We start from the raw sequence: 22882 nt of genomic DNA on the forward strand, positions 1-22882 counted from the left end.
TAAATTATCAAGTGGTTCTGCCCCTATAATATGTGGTTTCTCTAGGCAGGGCAGATAATGCTCTCCTTTCCCTCAGCAGGGAAAAAGTAGAAGGCGAAAAACTCTATGTATCCTCCCTTTTCACCAAACTTGCCTGCTTGACTGGTAGCTGTGCTCTGGTCATGGAAAAAGTCATCCAGCAGCTCATCATCAGATCTGGCAATAATGTGGACATCATCGTTGCCCACCAGGAGGCGGGCTCGGCCTCGGCTTTGTAGGGGAAGGCTGCTGCTCAGCTGAAGGATGTCAGCAGCAGCAGAAGGACCAAGCAACCTGTAGGGTGATGGTGGAGTGCCATGGTCACTGTAATCCATAGGGGTCTTGCAACTGTTGTTGTGATCCTTTCTGTAACCTCTAGGAAATGCTTAATGCTATTATAGACTTGATCATACTTAAGCATAAATCTTTTTTTTTTTTAAAGTCTTATTTATTTAGGTAAATCTCCACACCCAATGCAGGGCTCTAACTCAAGACCCTGAGATCAAGAGTCGAATGCTCCTTCGCCTGAGCCAGCCAGGTGCCCCACTAAGCATAAATCTTAGTTATCTTTCTAACCATTCCATCTGTCTGTGAACTTTATTTGGGTTGAGGTCACATATTATTCCATAGTTCCTTGTACAGTGAGTGTCACTGATAACTCCAGGAATTGTGTTAGGATAGAATATCTCTCTTGTATACCCACTGTTGCCTGTACATGGATTATTATGTCTTTTCTTCTCACTACACTCTAAACCTGAAGGCAGAAATCCCATCATGTCTATATTTAAAGTGCTTGGCATATGAAATGATTCATTGACTGTTGAATGCATACATAGAACACTGAAGCAAAAAGATACAATCTGGTATTCTCCAGAAGGCTGCACATATAACCCAAAAAGAAATGGGACAAATGTAACTCACCTCTGGAGTATAAGAGGAGGGTTGGGCTGGCGATTCCCAGGGTAATGAACATGAATGGTGTGGCCTGTATTGGCTGTCAGCTGCCTTAGGGTTCTCTGACTGCGCCCGATGCCCTGGGTGAGACGTGTTGTGGAGGAGCCACTGCCCAGCGTCAGAGAACTGTGGTCTGCATGGCGTACCATCAGTGGGTGAGTGGTAGGGATATTTCCTGGGGATGGGGGGATGTCTGCTGCAAGGACAATATGTAAAGGGGTCAGTGTCAAAAAGAAATTTCTTCCAAGGTTGTTCAACCAGAGCCATGTCTCCTGGGCCTTACTTCCTCACACGGAAACCTGAGCTTTGTCCTTTCTCCCTCATTCCCATACCTCATGTATAATCACTGACACTACCATAGCTTATGCCACCATCTCTTACCTAGATATTGCAACAGTCTCCTAACTAGTACCTTCTCCCAATCCATTTTCCACACTACAGCCACAGTGATGCTTTTAGACCCCTCAGAAACATGCTACTCCCTCCACCTTGAAGACTCCAATCCTCTCCCCCTTCTTTATACTTGCTCTTTTGTTTTTGACCCAGATGTCACTTGCTCAGATTCTACAGATTGGCTATTGTTTACTCTGGGCTTTCTTACCATACTACAGTGTAATGCCTGCTTACTTATGATTCCTAATAGACCATAAGCTCCTTTGAGGGAAAGGGACCGTTTTCTTTTTCACTGCTGTATTCTTAGTACCTAGGAAATAGTAGGCATCCTCAAACATTTGTTCAATTTGATTTACTAAATGAAGGGAGGCTCAACGTAAGGAAGACTGACAGAAATCACAAAAATGTAAAAAAAAAAAAATCACAGAATAGAAGGCACCTTGAAAATTATGTAATACAACCCATTTTCAAAAAAAAACCTTTTCATTTACAGGTGACAAACTGAGGCTCAAAGAGGTAAGAGACTACTTGGCCAAGACAACAGACCAGCACAGTTCAGTATTTTCTGCTATACCATGCTTGTGATTTGGGGTCAAGACCTGCCTTCTCAAGACAGCTTGATTTTAAGAACTAGATGCTAAAAGTGAACTTTGACGTTGATAGAGGAGAAGGAAAGAGATTCACTCTCTCCTCCGAAAAGATGCGTCCTTGATGAACAGAGTGAATGTGCTCAAATCTACTCCCCAATGCCAAGCTCAAAGGTGTTCATTCAAACTCTCAAGATCCAGTGTTACAGACATAAGAATTGATTGCCCTGTCACTGTAGTGTGCACATGGGTGCGTGATGCAGTCAGCCTTGGTCTCACTTAAAAAAAAAAAATTCAAGCAAATCATCAAGTTGTCCAGGCTCTAAAATGGCTGCCTGTTTACTGAGGTGGAGAGAACAAAAAGCAGCCTCTCACAATTCTTTCTTCTAAGTATACATTTATTGAGAGAGATGGATTCAGATATCCCTTGCCCCAGGAAGTCAGCATAGGAAAAGAAGTGCTGTCTGTATCAGATTGATAGCTGCTCTGGTTCACTGCTTGGTTTACCCTAAAGAAGGGTATAAGAATCAAGAGATAAAACCCAGCTGAGCCCCTGTATCTTACTAGCACTGGAGAACATGTTGTCAAACTCAATGATGAGATCATCCTCCCGGTCAAAGCGCTCAAATCGGACCAAGGGAGAAGCGTTCATATCAGGGTAATCCTCATCCAATTCCATTTCAGAGCCATCGTCGTCATCGTCTTCATCTCCCTCTTCACCTTCATCATCCTCCTTAAGGGGAAAATAGGAGATGGAGAATTGCTGGAGGTAAGGGTTTTCTGAAGTCTGATGTCATGGCCACATTTGCACATGAGGGAGGGAGGCGCTGAGGCTAGCAACCCAGGCTGTTGGTTTTCTCCAGCTCTGTGTTCCCATGGAAGAGGTTGTCTGAACCAACCCAAACACAGTCCCCCCTCACCTGATCATCTTCCTCATCTTCCTCCTCCTCCTCCTCTTCATCCTGACTATCATCCTCATCCTCGTTACTGCCACTGCTGTCCTCTTCCTGAGTGTGCTCCTCCTCATCCTCAGGGTCCAGGATATTCATGGAATCTAAAACAAAGGGAGCACATTGGAGGACTATACTGAGCAGCTAGCAAACAGGCTACTGTGGCAGGCCGGCAGATTGAGTGGGAAGGCGATGGGGTATCTGACTCTAGGAGAGGAAGAACCAGATCTGGGGTGATGTACAGACTTAGTGAGCCAGCCCTGATTTCCTGAGAGTGCCAATCAATGCATCAACACGCTGAGCAGGGTGGCTGAATGTGGAGGCTGGCTATAGGGTGGTGCTTCAGGAGCCATGGTCTAGGACTTGGCCAAGTCTGCTGGTGCCCCCTTGCCTTTCCAGCTCTACTTTGCTATTGACTGCATCCTGTTGGTAAGAGGGAATCTGGAGCGATGATAGCAGGTGGGTGAGAAGAAAGCGAACCAAGTAAGAAGTGACAAACTTTTGGGTAAGCAGTAGTAACATGTTATTTGAAAAACTGGCTGAGTATAAAGTGGATGATATATGTCAGCGCATGCAGACAGATGCTTCCTTATTCTGCACATGTGGGCAGCTGCCTCCAGGAAAACCCTAGTGTAGTGTCTGTCAGACGTGCAGGGCAAGAAGGGAGGCCTTTCTGGCCTCGGCACTCTCACCTTCTCGGTTGGCCTGCAAGGTGGAAGCTTGGCTGAGGTTGGAAGGAGCTTCATCCATCAGCACGTCCTCTTGTGATTCATCCTCTCCACTTCTGCTCACTGAAGGTTACAGAGCAGAGCCTTCACTGAACAACAGAGGACTTCCCTTTCCAGATTGGGTGCGTCTAAAGTAGCTATGTACACCCAGCAGATATCCACTTTTTTTTTTTTTGGATGAGGGAGAAGACCTAGGTTCTCTGCTGTCAACTAGCTAGGTGAGCTTGGCCAGTCACTTTACCTGTCTGAGTCTCAGTTTCCTCATCTGTAAAATGGGATGATCACATCTGCTCTGCCCATCCCACTAATTGTGAAACCACAGAGGATAATGGGTGTGAAAAGTCTTGTCAAATTTAAGAATACATGTCTACTTCCGTTTATCTTTTGATTTCCTTCATCAATAAAATAAAAACAAGTAACACATAGACCCTTGGAGCCAGGTGACAGTAGGGTACCTTTGCCGTTTTCCATTTGAGTTGTAAAAACGGGCCACCCTTAGGGAATGATCACACTTTTTACACTACTGAGACTCAGAGGCGGAAAGCCCCTGGATTTTGCTAAAGAACTGCAAGGAAAGCACTTTCTCACCCTACAGGCTCTACAGCCTCCTCTAGGATTCCATGAATAAAAAACACTCTTGATGTGCCTGATGTATCATTTATACTGATGGCCACCCCCTCCACCTCCCCCACATAGGCAACACTTCAGATCCGCCACAGGTCTGTAGATGGTTTGTGAATTTCTCATCTGTAAGATCGTCAACATCAAGACAAGCAGCAATCTAGGCTGGCTATGAGCCCTTAGGCAGAGCTGAGCAAGCAGATGATGAGAAAAAGGGTCCTCCCAAGAGAGACTGAGGCAAAGGTAAAGGCTATACTCAGTTCTGGGGCTCTCACCTATAATTGTACTGTTCCCAGATCCGCCATCCCTCTCAAGCAACTCATCTATCAGGTCCTCCAGCTCATTCTCAACCTGGAGAGAAATAGAACATATATATGGATGTACACAAGTCTATCATTGCGCTAGCACGGAAACCCTAAAAAAAGCCAGCAAGGGAGTACATATTTCCAGGATAACGTGTGACAGAGAATGTTGCATAAACACCACACATTTGGTGCTAAGAGCACAGAAACTACCATGTGCTGTCAATCCACACTCAGACTGTCCTTCAAATGGGTTCATCCCAGTTATCTCAGACCAGGCGAGTCTTTATACTATCCAGAAATACATGCAGATCTCCTCAGAGCTAGCAGCTTAGGACTGTACGCCCCATTTCTTACAACTGCTACCAGCTCCAGAAATTACAATGCTTTCTTTAGGGTCTTTAGAAAATAGTTGTTTGAATGCTCCAGTGAGACCTGGTGCTATAGGCACAACAGTGATATTAAGGAGTTTCCATTAATGACCAGCGCCAAATAAATCAAAGACCTTGGGCCCAAAGGGCTCAGGCCAGTTTTCTACATCCACATTTCACCTGTGCCTAAGTCTGGGATTCCTGCTGGGATCCATTCCATTTTATAGTACATGGATGGCATCCTGGCCTTATCCCCACCTCTCATTTAATACAACTCAAACACATTTACTGAACATCTACTAAGCATATCATCTGTGCTCCTGTGTAAAGCAGACAGCACTGAGGCAAGGATCTAAGGTACTCACCCACCCACACCACTTGGGGATTCTGTTTAGCGCCGCAAAAGGGGTATGCTGGGTGATCTGCCTCCCTACCTGCATCTCTTGTGAACTGAGCACCTCAGGCTGCCCAGCAATCACCACTGAGTCGGTTTCAGCCTCCCCATCCATGATATCCCCATCTGCCACCTCTGTCTGAGTGACATCATGATCCTCCTCCTGCACTTCTGCTTCCCCAGGCTCGCCTGAAACAATCAACCAACCAGCAAAATAATCAAAGGGTGCCTATATGCAGGGCACCATGAGGCAAGCATGGAAGACAGTAAGATCCCTTCCCTGGGCAAGTTTACAAGTTCTCAGAGAAAAAATGAATGGGTGACAAAGGAAAAGACAAGGCTACGTGTGAGGATAGCCAAATAAGGCTGCAATTTTAAGGAATTCTTTGTGGGGCAGATTCCCACGCCACTATGACAGATCTCTAGAAGGCCAGCAATTTCCCAGGGAAACAATACCAAGCCAGAAGAGTTGTGATGTCATGCCCATAAAGTAACTATGCCCACCCAGCCTGCTCTCCAGTCCATTGGCTCTAATTCCCTACCTGGGTCCTGCTGGTTGCTATTGGAGTCCTGAGCAGCTCCTTGGGCATCCTGCTCAGACTTGCTCTTGCTAGAAGCACTCTTGCTGCCAAAAAGGCTACTAGGCTGGTTCACAATCCGGGAAAGTGTTTCCAAAGGCTTCAAAGCAGCATTGACTGTGTTGGCCATGTTTGGACTGAGGTAAAGATACAGAGACGGACTTAGCACAGAAACCTGCACTAAAAGGAACCAAGGCTTATCAGAGTAACAACTGATTCCAGGGGATGGGGCATGGAGGGTACAAGGTGAGCCTGGAACATCTTGTTGTGCCAGAAGGCTTTAAAAAATTGATGGGGTCATTACCACAGGCCAAATCTGAGAATAAAAAATAATGACGGTAGTGGATTATACCATATTAAATATAAAAAGAAACTGCAGCCACAGGGATACAAACATAAGCAGAAGGAAATCTTCATTATAAAAGAATGCCTGCTAATAAATAGGAATGAGAAAATCAGAAATCCTCACTTTTCGAACAGCAATGTAAGCAATCCAGGCAGGGATCACCAATAAATGCTAACCTACTGAGTTAAAAATCTTCAGGGCATAAGATATTCATATAATCTTCATATGAACTCAAAGCATCACCCATAAAACATTTATTAAGTACAAAAGGGAAAGCTAATGCTTATGTGATCAAACTTAGCATCACCAATAATGGGACAAATTAGCATTATGTGTCTCCTGATGTGATGCACCAAGGGCGAATATCACCCATGTAGTATTCATGCCAGAAGTTTAACCTGAACCTAGCCATAAGGAAGCAATTAGACAAATCCAGGTTATGGAATATTCTATGAGACATTTGGCGCCTTCCAGATTCTTCAAAATAGTCAACTGTCATTAAAAAACAAGATACACATGACATCAGATGCAATTAGTGATGCTCACTGGATGCTGGATTAAAACGCTCTCTCCCAAGCTATAAAGACATACTTGGAATAAGTGGGGATATTGGAATATGAACTACATGTTGAATCCTATTATGTAATGGTAAAATTTCTTAGATGTGACGATATTCTAGCCACGTATAGGAATGTTTATTCTTAGGAGACACATGCTAAAGTATTCAGAGGTTAAGCATCATGTTGTCTGCAACAAACTTCAAATGACTCTGCTCCTAAAAGGGGGAAGGAGAGGAGGAACTAAAGCAAATAGGACAGAATGATAACCACTGGTTAATCTACATGAAACATATGGTGCTCATTACACTGTGAGTCTAAAATTTTTAAATGTTTTAAAAAAATTAATGAGTTTGTATCAAGAGGACAAAAATCAACTTGAAGAGGCCCCATGGGCCAAAGGTGTAATGGAAAAGAATGACTGCAGAGATCCAAATAATTCAATCACTGGCTTAAAAAAAAATCAATAAAAATTGGGGCGCCTGGGTGGTGCAGTCGGTTGAGCGTCCGACTTCAGCCAGGTCACGATCTCGCGGTCCGTGAGTTCGAGCCCCGCGTCAGGCTCTGGGCTGATGGCTCAGAGCCTGGAGCCTGTTTCCGATTCTGTGTCTCCCTCTCTCTCTGCCCCTCCCCCGTTCATGCTCTGTCTCTCTCTGTCCCACAAATAAATAAACGTTGAAAAAAAAAATTAAAAAAAAAATCAATAAAAATAGAAAAACCAGAGAAAAGTTGCATTTGAGGTGGTGATTAAATCTATTTTGACTTTACTCTAAAAATTAGTGACTTAAGAAAAAAAATTAAGTTTTTATCCTGCCTCTTAAGTAGGAACTGTATTTCAGGGTAACCAGACTCTCCCCCTTGAATTGGGGCTGTCACTGAAAAATGCCAGCTAATAATGTCAAAGGAATGACAGAAATTAGAAAAGTCATTGATAATCCCCAAAAAAACTGACACAGGAAAGGATTATCAGTTGGTGTTAAGATCATTAATTAGGTATACGGCTGATAGGAAACCAGACATTTATATAGCACCAAAACAGTAATATAGGCTACTTTCTAGTAAGAAGGGGGGAAATTTAACAGTACTCTACTCTAGAGTAAGTCAATTTTATCATGATTATTAATGACAGTTCAAAGAGATGTGTCTCCCCATGATGGAATATGAGATACACCTCATTTATGATATATCCTAACCAATAATTTCAAATTGCTCCATTAAGCCTCTAGCTCTAATTAGAAGTTAACAGAAAACAGGGAGTAAAGGAACAAGTTAAATGACACTGCAAGGAACCAAATGGACCAAATCTAGAAGGCAAAACATTCAGCATGACAGCAGGCCTGGTCACCTTAACAAGTTAGTGTCATTAGCAGAAATAAAATGAAAATTAAAAAGTTAATTAAGATTCTGTGTTAGAATAACAGATTCAGAGGATATAGCTAGATGTAATGCAAGGTCTGTAACTAGATTCTGGTTCAGACAAAAATTCCTGAATATGGATTTGGGTGTTATATATGATGAAAATTTACTTACAAAAGCAAGGTAGAGATTTATAACTGGAAAAACAAAAAACCCTAATCCAACCTAGGTTATACAACAGCATATATAATATCATTTTAGTAAAAAATACATTTTGTATGTATATGAAAAAACCATCGAAGAATGTAGTAAAGTAACAGTGATATCTGGTGGTAGAAACCCAGTATCTACTTTTGCTCATCTGCATTTTTCATGACATACATATAATCTTATAATAAAAGGTTACTTTTAATTAAGATGGGGGAATCTTGGGGAAGAAATTACTGATACAGTCCAACTCTTGAGTTTGAAGCAAATGAGAAAACTAAGGTCTAAAGAAAGGCAAGTGCCTTGCTTAAAAACCACAATACTAAGAAGTCAGGTTCCCACCTATACCCAAACTTTTCCTATCACACCAGTGGCTCACTACTGATTCTGGTGAGGATACATGAAACACATGCAAATGAAGAAATAAAAGCAGCATGATTAAAGACAGGGCAAAAGCCTGCAGCTGGAGTTCAGGAATAATTTTACCTGGACAGGTCCAGGCTATGAGGCACTCTTGCCAGGTCATTAACCAGTCCTTTCTTCAGGAAGAGTCGAATAATGTTGTTCATGCCATTGTGCTGGGTCTTGGCTGTGGCACTGCTGTAGAAGCTGGACGTTGAGGGGCAGGACTCCATGATAGTACTGATGATACACATCACTGCTTGAAGCCTGGGAGAGAAGTTTGACACCTCTATCATATGAATACTGCCCATTCTTAGGAGTCTTAAACTAACCGGCCTCAGATAACCCTCCTGGTGCCCTGTGTTTCCTTCTGGAAGTAACATTTAAACAGGTGAGAGCTCACTCCCTGAGTGGTAGCATTCTTAATTTTCTTTACACATAATTTAATTTTTTTTTTCAATGTTTATTTATTTTTGGGACAGAGAGAGACAGAGCATGAACGGGGGAGGGGCAGAGAGAGAGGGAGACACAGAATCGGAAACAGGCTCCAGGCTCTGAGCCATCAGCCCAGAGCCTGACGCGGGGCTCGAACTCACGGACCGCGAGATCGTGACCTGGCTGAAGTCGGACGCTTAACCGACTGCGCCACCCACGCGCCCCCTCTTTACACATAATTTAAAAAATAAGACTGAATAATCTGCTCAATTTCTTGGAGATATCAGAACTATAATGACAACATCCCTTTGTTCTAAGTTGTTTACCCTCCTCCAAATGTAATCAGTTCTCTAGGTATTTTGAGGCACTAGAACTATTTGAGAGGACCAGAGAAGATACAGTGCCAGTGTGACCAGAACTCTTGTTCAAGTGCTAGGAATCCCACAGGCCAAGAATGGAGTAAGGAGATGCTACTGATTATCAGCACTAGGTCAGGCATGGGTTTTACCTGGCATGTTTCTCTGTACTCTCAGCCATAGCCAGTGCCCGTCCCAGAGCTGCTTTTACTTCATTCACAAGGGCTACTTGGGCATCTGTGCCACTCCCTGCAGCAGCTAGGCTTGCGAGGAATAGGCGGGCCAGGGCAGGTGTGTCCTTGTCTTCTGCATTCTGGGTATGTGGGAGGAGGTGGTCCAGAACAAAGGCTAGCACACTGCAGTCCTGAAAAATCATTAATTCGGATATTTACTCACAAGCATAATTATGCCATATTGTTTGCACATCAACAAGGTACACATACACAAAGTTGATCCTTCAAGTCACCCAGTCAGTGATTATTAGGTCCACTTTATAGATGAGAAAACCAAGGTTTGAAAGTACAAACTAAGTGAGCAAATCCAGATTTTATGCTTTTAAACTCCACTCATTTCTCACTAGTTTACACATTTTCATTTACAGGTCACTTGATATTTCTCAGAACATTTTTATGTGTGGTATTTAAAAGAACTGTTCACAGTAAACCTATAGAACAGTTAAGGCAAGTTCAGTATTTTCCCATTCTGACAGATGGGTAATATGAGGCCCAAAGAAACAGGGCCTGTGCAAAGAACTTAACCAATGGCAAGGATTCAAATCTTGTTCATAATTAAGTGCTATAATGCCTTCACGTATTCAATTAAGTTGTAATGTTTACTGATACCTATAATGTGCTAAGGACCCTAGGCTAAAAATAGGCATTTAAAAGAGAAACAGCACAGCCACAGATAGATATGCAAAAATATTTAAAGCAAAGTAAATAGCAAAAAAAGGCCCAACAAGGGAAAGAAATTACGTGAGACTTGTTCCTTCTAACAAGGACTTCTGTCCTGATAATTCTTTATATTAGAAAGAAACTTAGTTCTATTGTCATTTAAGCAGATATTGGATCAAAATTTTGGAGTTAATTAGAAAGGATGGCTGTATAACACTGAATGTACCAAATGCCACTCAATGGCACACTTTAAAATGCTTGATTTTATGTAAATTTTGCCTCAATAAAAACTGCATTGAAGAATTCTAGAGTCTGGAAAATTAGATACGGTGGCTAGGTTAAGATGGAACTATTAGAAATAAAAATTCCCCAGTACTGAATAAAATACAAAATTGTGTAAATATGTTATGTAACATTATTAGTAAAAACTGGAAAAAAAGCTTTTTTGCAATTTGGGAAAGCAGGGTGATGTAGTAAAAGACTTGCATTTATAACCAGAGACCTGGATTCCAATTCTAATCCTGTTACTCTGCAGTTTGGCCTTGAACAAGTTACTAACCTTTCTGAGCCTTCTCTACTTCTCTATTAAGGGGAGCAATACCAACAACCTTCTAGTGCTGAGGTAAGGATTAATCAACAGTATTTGTAAATCACCTAGGAGTACCCAGTACCACAAGGTCACGTGACACATAATAGATACTTAATAAATTTGCAATTAAATGTCTTATTCCACAAGGAATGCTTATATTAACTACAACTGGCATAATGAGTAAAAGCTTTGAAATAAAAGCCTAATATATATTTAGTATACATAACTCCACAAAGGACTTGTATGTAGAATATGTAAAAAATTCAGTAGAGAACAAGAATATAAGACTTGGACACCTCACAGGAGAATATCCAAATAGCCAATACAGAAAAGGATATTTTAACCATAATGCAAAATCTAGTGGATTTGTAGTAATCCACTAGAACAGCTAAAATGAAAAATAAGAAAATACCAAGTGTTGGCAAGGAGGTATGGCAAGCATACCATATGCTGTGCTTGGTAATAATATAAATGGACACAACCACTCTGGAAAACTTTTGGTGCCATTTGCTAAAGCTGAAGAGACCAGCAATTCTACTCCTTAGGCATGTTAACACCTAATAGAAACACTTAATCCAGTTTATCCTTGAATAACACGGATTTGAACTGTGTGGGTCCACTTATATGCAGATTTTTTTTCAATATATTGGTGCCATACTGTAAATACATTTTCTCTACCTTACAATTTTTTTTTACTGAAACCATTAGCAAGTCTTTATTTCCCTTACTGCCTTTTCACTTGAAATTAAATAGTTTTGATTGTTTTTTTTCTATTTAATTAAAAAAAATTGTGAACAAGCAAATTTGTATTTAAGAGTTTCAGCTCAAAGTTGCAACAATCTAAGAATTAGTGATCCAAGCAGAAATTACAATTTTATTTTTTCTCAGGGGTAATAACATTTTTCTCCCTCTAATATATGTAACCATACAAAATATGTGTTAATGGAGTGTTTATGATATTGGTAAAGTTTCTGGTCAACAGGAGGATATTAGTAAAATATTTGGGGGAGTCAACAGTTTATGCAGATTTTCAACTACATACGTGAGGAGAGGGGAAGGAGGTGTCAGCACCCTTAATATCCCTGCGTTGTTCGAGAGTCAACTGTATACGTTCACCAAGACATATATAAGAATGGACTGTAGCAACACTACTTTCAATACCTGTAAAATGGAAAACTACCCAATTGTCTATTAGCACTAGAATGGACAAGACTGTGTTACATTCACACAATGGAATCTTATACAGCAAATAAACTACTACCACACACAAAAATGGATATTGCAAACAAAGGAATATACACTGTATGATTCTATTTATATAAAGTGCAAAACCAATCTATGACAACAGAACTCAAGATAATGGTTGACATTATGGAAGTTTAAAAGGGAGGGGGAGCTGCAGAAAGGCATGAAGGGGTAAGCTTTTGTGGAGTTTTTAATGTTTTAATTTGGGTAATAGTCACCCAAGAAAAACTAACGGCTCATTCAGGAATTGCATATTTTTGTATGTATTTTAAAAAACTCAGATTACAGTAAAACTAGCTTAAAAATGGCAGCTGATTTCATATTCTTTGCCTGCAACATTAATGCCCCTACTCTACTCTCAGACCATTTATTGCTTACTAACCATGAAATTAAAATATAACCTCCCAAACAAGGTTCCCTTTTTGAAAAAAATCTCCTTGGGCACCCCTTTTATGTATACGGGAACATGATCTAGTTTCTTAAAGTGCCCTCTCATTTGAAAAATCTAACCTGAAGATAATTCCATATCAAGACATTTCTTTCCCACAGCTCTGATAAACATTTAGGCTTTCCTTATGTTCTATGTTACCAATACTATTACCATAGCAGGTGTCTTTGCACAGGTGTGAGTATATCTGGAAGATAAACAGCCATTTTGTCTATTTGGCTTATTCTACTGTCCCCTAGACACCCTTATGTAGACAAACCACAGATACCTTTCAAATTACACATTTTCTCTTCAAGCCATTTCTTCTAACATAAAAGGAATAGAAAAACATAAAACAAGAAACATCGGAATCCTTGATTTTGTTTTTATTTTCCAAAGATCCATTTCTACCTTTAAAAAATCTCTTCAACTCACCCATTTTTTTCCCCAACAACTTCACCAAGATCCTGTATTACCTAGATTGCTATCTACATCAGATTCCTAATTGGTCTGACACCAAATCTTGCGTTTTGCAGTCTTTACACTGCAGAACAAGTGATTTTCTGCAAACAAATTAACAAATGGCATAAACTCACTCCCTGTAATGAGCCCAATAGCTCTGCATCATGGGGAAAAGCCTAGCTTCTTTAACGTGTCTAAGAGGCCTCTGCCTCTCAACATTGGGCTAACATGTGCAGGTTCCTAGCAAACTGTCTGACACATTTGTATCCAAATGATGACAGTATCAAATCTTAAACAGACTAGAAATATTACCTCTTTAATCAGCTCAGACTGGCCCACAGTGTAGCTGTAGTTGGCAATCAGGGTAGCGATACCAACATAGGACCTCACCAACTCTGCCAGAAGACGAAGAATAGTGGAGGTGGGCATTAAAGGTTTGCTGCCCTTGCCCTTCTGCTTGCCTTCCTCAGAGGCTCGGTCCCCTTCTTTATCTTTCTTCCCATCACGAGACTCTTCTGGAGTTGATGCTGTTGAGAAAGAGTCAAACACTGGTTCAATTTCACACTGAAATACTGGCAAACATCAAGCCTTATGTGGAAAGAGAATACTACTTCTATTCCACTTTAGGTCACTGATACAAATGGAATGTCCTCCTCATAATGCAGTGGAAGGACACATAGGATGACAGGTCTCAGATATAATCTGTAGATATGGTGCAGCAGGGAGGCTTTGCCCAACTGTTCACATATCTTCTGCCATTTCCCTTCTTTTATACATAATTTTGCACTCCAGAAATACTGTACTAAGAGTTCTCCAAAGACGCCTTATGTACCCCCTTTTACCTTTCCTTCCCACATGTCTCCCTGGCACACATTTACTTATCTAACTTAATTCAAATTCTGATCTCCTCCATAAATACTTTCCTGTCTCATCCAGGAATACAGAGACATAGCGGGTACATGTGCCCACTGTACCTTATCCCAGCATGCCTCCATTCCAGCAGTTATATTAAGTATGGTATCTCCTTGGTTAGATCTCAAAGATCTTTCCTATCCAAGAAGCAGCAGCTCTTGGAAGGTATCCTTAGAATTGTTTCCATGTGACATTTCTCTAATTGTTGACTAAGTAGCCAATGGGCTCTGGTAACACTGCTAGAATCCACCATGCAAGGTTTATGGCTAGAATTGTGTCACTGGCACCAAAGCTCTATACGCCAGCATAAAACCCACCATAAGAAATATATGTGGTGGTTTAAAGAGTAGATCTAAAAGATCTCACCACAGCAACCATTACTTTGTTAGGTAAGTCACAGTTCTACTAATTTTAGCATAGAGAAATCCTTTACTTACAGAACATGGAGCTCACCCTTGAGAAAAGTTCACTTAGACAAGTAAATGTGACAATTATGCCTGTATTCCCATATCCCCTGCCCAGGACACCCACAGTTTCTTTGTTCTCTCAAGAAAGTAAGAACAAAAGAGGGAGAAAAGTAAACCATTACCTTCTCCTTGGGATGTCCCAGATGTGGAAGTCTCAGTGGAGGTACCATCTGCAGCAAAGACCTGACTCTATGGAGGAAGAATACCCCTGAGCCATTATTAATTTCAGAGACAGTTGTCTCTAAATGGTAGGAACCCTTCCCAGGGTACTCATTACGAATGCTACAGACTCTCTTTGGCTGATCTTTTAACCATCTTCACTCTGTACATACTATAATCTGTGGGAAGCTATCATTATAAACAGTGACTGGAAGATTGGGGGCACACACAAGAGACAATGAGAATGAAAAATGAATTTCATATTTCCAATCCAAAGAGAGAAAAATCCCAGGGATACCCCAAATTTATCTTCATTCTTAGGCAACAGATGATTTACAGATACATCAAAATTAATACCTTTGAAATTTCCCTGGCATAACCTTAAACATGGAGAACACATAGGTATCAGAAAGCGAGAAGGAAAACAGGAGGTTGGAGTTGACTTACATTAATGGAAAAACCTGACTGTGCATCAAAGTCACTGCCCTGACGAGTAAGTGACCGGTACTGCTGGTATACATCATCACCCATGTCTTGCAGGAGCTGGCCAACCTCTTGGGTCATACCCCCAGGTTTAGGATCAGATTTCTCTGCTAGAAAAACAAAAACAAAACAAAACTCATTAATAACTATGCAATGCTAATGCCTATTTGGCAGCTTGGTCAATTTCACTTCACTTACTATGACTATTTACATAGTGATGTGGCTAGACTTTCACTTAAGAGGAGAAACGTAGTTATGACCAAGAGAGCATGGTTGAAAGCCTCATTCTTTTACTAACTAGTTTTGTGACCACAAGCAATTTACTTATTTTTCTCACTTTCCTCAGCTTCACAACTAAGCTTAAATGAACATACTTGGTATTATACCTAGTGCAACAGAGATCAATAAATGGTTACCCTAGCTATATAAGCTAAATTATTTTGGGGGGTGGGGCTGATATGTGAGGTAGAATAAAGGTTCTATGGTTGTAGAAGCAAGAAGCTCTATATGGATCAAAGTGCTCAATAGATGAAAAGCACCAAAGACTCATATTTTGACTTAATTAAAGATTATATTCACCAATTTTTGGCAATTCTGTGGGACCTATCAATTAAGTATGTCCTAAATAAAATCCTGAAGGATATGACTGGAATGCAATCTTAAGTTCCATTTAATTCACTCATGACTTTACCAGTACTTACAAGCAGCACCTTAACTAGGAATAAAGGTAGATTGGGATGGTGGTCTCAAAGGTCAGGAAGCCTAATCACACCTTCTAATACTGATTCCAGTTTTTTTGGAAACAAAGATGTTTTAGCAACAAAGAGAATGAAAACATTAGAGACTTTTTGGTATAAATTTTCCTGCCCACAAGATGCCATTATCTCCTCTTTAATCTTTGTTCATTCTTCCCTCTGTATGGGATAGACTCTCATATGTCAGCATTCTCATTCTTATCATTCAAGACTTATTTCAGAAACTACTTGTTCTAAGAAACCTTCCTATAGGTCACCCCCACAAGGTCAGATGCCTTGCTTTAAGACTCACCCCTACCTTGCCATCTGTCATAATGTATGACCATTGGTTTTTTCAGAGAAGTGCACATGGGCACACAAGGAGTGCTCACTATGCCGTAAGTTGGTTGAGAGATCCAGGCAAAGTGCCCGGCCTCCTGAGGTAGACTAGATACATACCTTCCTCTGGAGCATGGTATGCAGCCAGGGCATTCAGCATATCATAGATCACTTCCTTGATGGTATCAGGAATGACAGGCAGAGGTGAGGGCTTCAAAGGGGTCGTCTTCACTAGCTGTACAGCATTAGGACCTTTAATTCTAAGATTCTCAAATTCATCATCTGAAGCTAAGCCAAGGTCAGACAGAGAAAAATCAGTCAACAGTGAACCAGTACCTATACTTGATTACTGATAAAGACTCATAACCAGTACCTATACTTGATTACTAATAAAGACTCAGAAGGGGGTTTGTATAAACACACATGCTTGGGACAAAGGCCATTTCCAAACAACGTTCAAGTAGCCTACTAGGAAATCTAGCTTTTACTTTCCCTAAATCCCACAGAATTTATTACAGCAGTACCAAATAGTAAAAAGAGTATAGGCTTTGCAGTTGGGGGAGACTTGGTTTTGAAATCCAGTTCTGTTACAGGATCATTGGCCAGATTACTTCAACAAACCTTAATTTTCTCACTCCTAAAATTATTCTTTTTTCATTCCTAAAATTTGAGGATTAAATGAGATCATACAGGAGACCTGCCCAGCACAGGAGGTCAGGCACGTATCTGGGGGCTTCCAAAAATAATTAGCTCCCTTCCCAACATTTTATTAAAAAACAAAACAAAACACAACTCTCCCTCCACAACCCTACAGAAAAGTTGAAAGGTTAGTAAAGCACCCATATGCTTTTCATCTAGATCCTAAGATCAAAGATATTTTTCTACATAACCATAATACCATTATTAACACCCAAGGCATTTAACAGATATAATAATCTAATATACAGTATTCAAATTTCTCCAAATCTCTTTACCTGGGTCCAGAGTCCCATCATGGTTGGTAGTTCTTTCTAGTTTCATCATCTAGGAGAACCTTGCATTTTTTTCCCTTTATGACATTAATATTTTTGTAGAGTGCAGGTGAGCTGTCTTATAGAATGTCTCAAAATTTGCATTTAATTGCTTCCTCATAATTATACATGGGCCAAACATTTTGGGCAAGAACACACTGATGATACAGTGTACTTCCTACTGTACCATGTGAGTCACATGTCCACTTGTCCCTCAATTACCACTTTATCTGTAAACCATTCACACTCTGTTGTCACACTAAGACAAATTCTTTGAGGGCAAGGACTAGACCAAATGAGTCCTTGGTGTTTCTGGCAGGGATTACCACAGGGCAAGTAAGATAGACAGATAGACACAAGAAATACTGAAGTACCTCTGAACTGGCCCACATGTCCCAACACTTGCTTAAGGAAGCTTTCCAAGTTATCTCTGGGGTTATACTAGGCCATAGACTTCAATGTCTCAAAGGCCAGAAGAAGGGGAGAAACTCACCAGTTCCTGAGCCTCGAGGGGCTGGAAGGGCAATGCGGATACAGCAGTTGGCTACTTCAGTGAAAATGTCTGGATTGCGGCATGCAGCTGGCCCCAGGACACGAAGGATATAATTGATCTCCCGAGAACCAAGGCTGCCAGATACAACACCAGAGGTAGTGCTACCAGCTCCACTTGTAGCTGCTGAGCGAACCACCTAGTAAAGAAAGGAAGAAGCAATGTGGATTAATGACCACTTTCTAAAACTCCAATTGCATTCAAGGAAGAGTTACCAAGGATTAAAATACTATCCAAACTCTGCCTCAAGACACTGGATGATAGTTTTAGGTTTTTGGGAAAAGATGCACTTGGGTCTTTTAAGTCCCATTCCTTCCTGATTCAAAATATGTGGCTTATAAAAAGTTACAGGATTCAGCACATCCCAAAACTATCAATTATTATAACAGATGGCATGTTATCTTTATAGAAATTGGGAAATGTATCTAGACCACTGATCATCTAAATTATAGCCCTCACATGTAAGTGCCAGCTCCTAGCCTTCCCAAATGCTGTCCCAATTTTAAACCAGAATGGTTCAAACTCTAAAAATATGCAATACCAATATCCACTCAGTGTTTAAGAACGAAATTAAACGTTTCTTTATGCCTCAAAGTCAATCATCAGTCTTAGACACAGAAAATACTGAACTATTTACAGATGGCTTGCTCTGAAACTATAGGGCTTACACATTATGCTTTTGGTCTTCACAAAAGGACTCATTGATCAATAGAAAATACAAGAAGGTATAAAGAAAATAACTACCGTATTTTCCATTATCATTCCTTTGTGAACTATGTTCACAAACATCTTTTGGAACCTTAATGCTTTCCTTACCAAATCAGTCATCTCTTTAGTTGAACATATTAACCCCAATATCTTGCCTGTAAAGCTATAATCCTAAACTCTCATTTTTTAAATACTGAAAAGTCTAATTTCACTATAAAGAATGTGCTGTAATTTAGTTATCCAGTCCTCTGCTGGACATTAGATCTCCAGTTTCTTCTATAGTGAACATTTTTGTATATGTACCTTGGCATACTTGACTTTAATTATCAAATAAATTCCTAATCATAGAATTTCTAGGTCAAAGAATATCTCAAACTGACAGTACCAAATTGCCCTCCAATGTGGCTGCACCAATTTCCACTCCTACCAAAAAAGTAAGAGTATGCCTGGTTGTCCATACCCATACCTTCAATGGATATTATCAAGCATTTACATTTTGCCAACTTGATACATTAAAAGTGCCACTGATCTTCCTTTGCTCCTCATAATCCTAAATACAATTAAGCTTAGAAAGCTCTTATCCAACAAGAACCTGTATTTTCCAGGCATTAAATTTTTTTAAATGTTTATTAATTTATTGTGAGAGCGAGTGAGCAGGGGAGGGGCAGAGACAGAGAGAGAGAGAGACAGACAGAATCCCAAGCAGGCTCCACAACTGCTAGCACAGAGCCTGACGTGGCGCCTAAACCCACAAACCATGAGATCATGACCTGCGCTGAAATCAAGAGTTAGACGCTTAACCGACTTAGTCACCTAGGCGCCCCCTTAGCATTTAAAAAAAATTGAAGTTTTATTTATTTTGAGAGAGAGAGACTGAGCAGGGGAGGGGCAAAGAGAGGGAGAAAGAGAGAACCCCAAGCAGGCTCCACACTGTCAGCACAGAGCCCAATGCAGGGCTTTAAATCACAAACCATAAGATCATGACCTGAGCGGAAATCAAGAGTCAGATGCGAGCCAACCCCAGTGTCCCTTCCTAGCATTTTTTAAGTTGTATAAACGTTAAACGTTTTAAGTATTTTGTTTTTAAGTCAGAATTCTATCTGTATGTAGCTGTTTCTTCCCTGTTGGGCTGTCTCTTGCCCTGGATCAGTATATATGCTGTTTTTAATAGTGCTCCTTCTTTTGATTTTGCTCATGTCAGATGAAATCAAATAGGCTGGGTGAATGAATGCAAGATGTATACTCATACACACAGAAGTATAAAGTGGTTCCACCTTTTTGGCAAGCAAGTTAAAAAATACTCATACGTTTTCATCCAATTTCTAGGAATCTCTGAGAAAAACAAATCTTAAATATGACAAAACCATGCACAAAAATGCAAACTGCAACACTAATTATAAATGTGGGAAACAGTGTCCCAAGAGAGGAAAATGGAAGTCCAATAACATTCACATGATGACTGTTGACAAAGAATTAATAGGAGGAAATAAGACATTTGTCCTCCCTACTTCTCCCCTTTGAGGTCTTATGTTGATGTTACAAAATTTTTTTTATGTTTTTAAAAATTTATTTTTGAGAGAGAATGTGCGTTGAGTGGGGAAAGGGAAGAGAGAAAAGGGGACAGAGGATGTGAAGCAGGCTCTGTGCTGACAGCAGGCAGCCTGATGCAGGGCTGGAACTTACGAACTGCAAGATCATGACCTGAGCCACCCATGTGCCCCATAAACATTTTTCTCTTTTCTAATTACTTTGTCATTTTTTCCACTGCTTTGTGTTTCCTAAAATAAACATATAAACGTCTTAATTTTCCAATCTGCACAACGGGTATCTGCAAATGCTTATTAAAGTGTCTGGCCTATTATAATATTCCCAAAACTTTACTACTTTTACAACTCCAAAATACAATGGTTGGAAAATGTGCTCACAGGTGAATACATGAGAAATACTCCTATAAGGGAATCAACTTTAAGACATATACTTGGTGAAAGGTATCCCAGTTCCTCATTAACAGTTTTTGGTTCAAAAAACCTATACTGCCAAAGACTTTATAGGTAAGATTTATTACTGTAGTAAATGTTAAGGACAGAAAATGTTATTTTCTAGTTAAAAAAAAAATCATTCAATGGGACAATCTTCCATATGTAAGCAAGCACTTGAGCACACAGCTGGGAAAGTTTGCTGGACAAAACATATAGTCTACGTATCTAGTTATATACCCTATGAAAAACCAGAAGTGTATCTGAGATCAAGGAGAACAAAGGTATGATATAAAGCTAAACCAGCTTCTGACATCAAAAAGACTCACCTTTTCCATGGTATGACGGAGGGTGCAGGGATCCTCAATGATATGTCTTAAAAGAAGGGTGACCAGGGGGGTAAACCCATTGAAGCCTGAACTCTGGGTCAAATTCAAGATCATGCGGGTACTCTTTAGCTCTGCAAACATCATGGCGTATTTGTGGTCTCGGGTGAGCCTCAGGCAGAGACGAAGGGTGGCATGCAAAGTGTCTGGGTCTACAGGGACTCCTAGCATGCTCACACAGGCCCGGATTAAAACAGTCACCATATCCTCTGTCAGGCCCTGGATCAGGATCTCCCCAATTTTTGTTTCTTCCAGGCTCGTCTCCTTTTCAGTATTTGTACTCTCTAGGGCCAAAGGAGTATCTACAAATGAGAAAGTAAGAGTTCAGAAGTTTAATTTGACATTTCCTTCCATATCTCTCCCGCATAGCTAGGTCAAGCACTTGGGTTTGTTTCTATTAAAAAATATACCAAACACCAATTCTAGGACCAGATAAAAGGACATATAAAAGGGACTGTGTATCTTTAAGTCACCAAGCAATATGATGGGTAAGAAATCACTCATGATAAAATTGGCCAAAACTTAAGCCATAAAGGCACATGAAGCTTTATGTAACACTCCTTGAAAGATTCAAAACTGAAGGTCCATACCACTGGGTTTATTTTCTTTACGTTTGATATCCATTTCTTTGCTTTCTTCCAGCGTCTTCTCTAGTTCCTGTCCATTGCTATTTTTTGAGTTTTTATTCAGCCGTGGTACCCTCAGGAGAGTCAGCATCACAGGGCGCCGATTCCCTGTTTCCTCATTAACCTAGAAATTCAAGAAGACAAAAAACAGCTCTACAAAAGAAAAGGAAACTATAAGAGGGGCTGGAACTCCCAGGTAAAATGCTGCAATAGGAAGGAACCCTGGCAACTTTTCCCATCCTTATCACCTACAGAGAGAAAGCCTGAAGGTCCCCCAAAGTAAAGCAGCATACACAAGGTCCTATAACAAACTGGAAACTTTCCAATAGAGTATATACCATCCCTAACACTTAAAATCATTTCTGGTTGGAACAGTATCAAATTGCCACAAACAACAGACTCACGGTCTAACTAATGACTTTAGGAAGACTCCATTCTCTGTCAGCTATACCAAATTTAGTAGTGGTAATAGCGCTTCTTATAACACATGTCAGGACGTCTGGTTCAGGAAGAAGCAAACCAAAAGGCATACTCAGCATCTTCCCTCTTTTCAAAGAAGTTTACAGCACCGAGTGAGCACGTACCTGCACCATTGTAGTGAACTGGACAGTGTATCTTCTTCGGCCTGCAGTGAAACGCACACTCGTCTCTCCAGATTTCCAGGCAGAATCAATAGTGCTGTTGTTGCTTGCACTGTAACTACACCAACGCCCAGAGCGGTCATCAAACCAGCGCCAGTTGTTGTTGTTGGACTGTAGATACTAAATACAAAAACAAAAAATTTCTTTGTATTTCCTACAAGTTTGGTTGTTAGAAGAAACAGTAACTGTTCACTACTAAAGCTAACCAGGAAAAAGAAAGAATACTGTGAACATTTAGTAAAATTTTGAGAACCAAGAGAAGTTTTTTGTATACATTAATTCTCACATTCCTGATCCCTTCCATAAGCATAAAGACCTCTACACCCTTGTCCTGCAATCCTCTGCTTTTCTTTTGTTTCCAACTGTTTTCCACAAATGGGAAACACTAGTTCAAATGTGCAGGAACCAAATTTCTGTTTCTGAGAAGGCACTAAGATAATGTGGCCTATATAATTTTTGTATAAAAAGCACTTGGCTTTTGTAGGAATTGCTGCACACTCAGTCCTTCATATAGAAGCCACTCTCTCCTCTGGAGATAGCACACTCCTTTAACATTTTCTTCCAGGTAAGTTCTAGGGTCCTTCACCCAGAAGCTCCATAAAAAAATAATTCTAACTCGCCATTCAGAAGAAAAATATAGCTACTGAGATCCCTCAAGAGATTTAGGTCTTGATCAGGCAGCTTTCCATTCATTCTTTACTACTCGACCATATTCTCTTC

At 40.4% G+C, this 22882-nt stretch overlaps 1 protein-coding gene across 9 annotated transcripts in view; it reads right to left on the reverse strand.

Moving 5' to 3' along the window:
- HUWE1 (HECT, UBA and WWE domain containing E3 ubiquitin protein ligase 1) overlaps window positions 1-22882 on the reverse strand; it is a 172760-nt gene that overhangs the window by 21507 nt on the left and 128371 nt on the right. For 7 of the 9 annotated variants that reach the window (XM_047093660.1, XM_047093663.1, XM_047093664.1 and 4 more), the window contains 18 exons: window positions 22106-22282; window positions 21486-21645; window positions 20839-21197; window positions 17769-17964; window positions 16386-16553; window positions 15157-15302; window positions 14673-14739; window positions 13484-13698; window positions 9708-9919; window positions 8849-9031; window positions 5861-6033; window positions 5359-5507; window positions 4527-4602; window positions 3595-3693; window positions 2873-3006; window positions 2517-2685; window positions 940-1168; window positions 134-312 (listed from right to left, as the gene is read on the reverse strand). In XM_047093660.1, coding sequence (XP_046949616.1) covers window positions 134-312; window positions 940-1168; window positions 2517-2685; window positions 2873-3006; window positions 3595-3693; window positions 4527-4602; window positions 5359-5507; window positions 5861-6033; window positions 8849-9031; window positions 9708-9919; window positions 13484-13698; window positions 14673-14739; window positions 15157-15302; window positions 16386-16553; window positions 17769-17964; window positions 20839-21197; window positions 21486-21645; window positions 22106-22282 — 3091 coding nt within the window. The remainder of the gene's footprint in view (window positions 1-133; window positions 313-939; window positions 1169-2516; window positions 2686-2872; window positions 3007-3594; window positions 3694-4526; window positions 4603-5358; window positions 5508-5860; window positions 6034-8848; window positions 9032-9707; window positions 9920-13483; window positions 13699-14672; window positions 14740-15156; window positions 15303-16385; window positions 16554-17768; window positions 17965-20838; window positions 21198-21485; window positions 21646-22105; window positions 22283-22882) is intronic. The other 2 variants (XM_047093666.1, XM_047093667.1) reach the window with 2 other exon arrangements.

The sequence above is a fragment of the Lynx rufus genome, unplaced genomic scaffold, assembly GCF_022079265.1.
Source record: "Lynx rufus isolate CCGP_SWC_20201006 ecotype Redwood Valley unplaced genomic scaffold, mLynRuf1.p SCAF_35, whole genome shotgun sequence".
NCBI classification, from domain to species: Eukaryota; Metazoa; Chordata; class Mammalia; order Carnivora; family Felidae; genus Lynx; species Lynx rufus.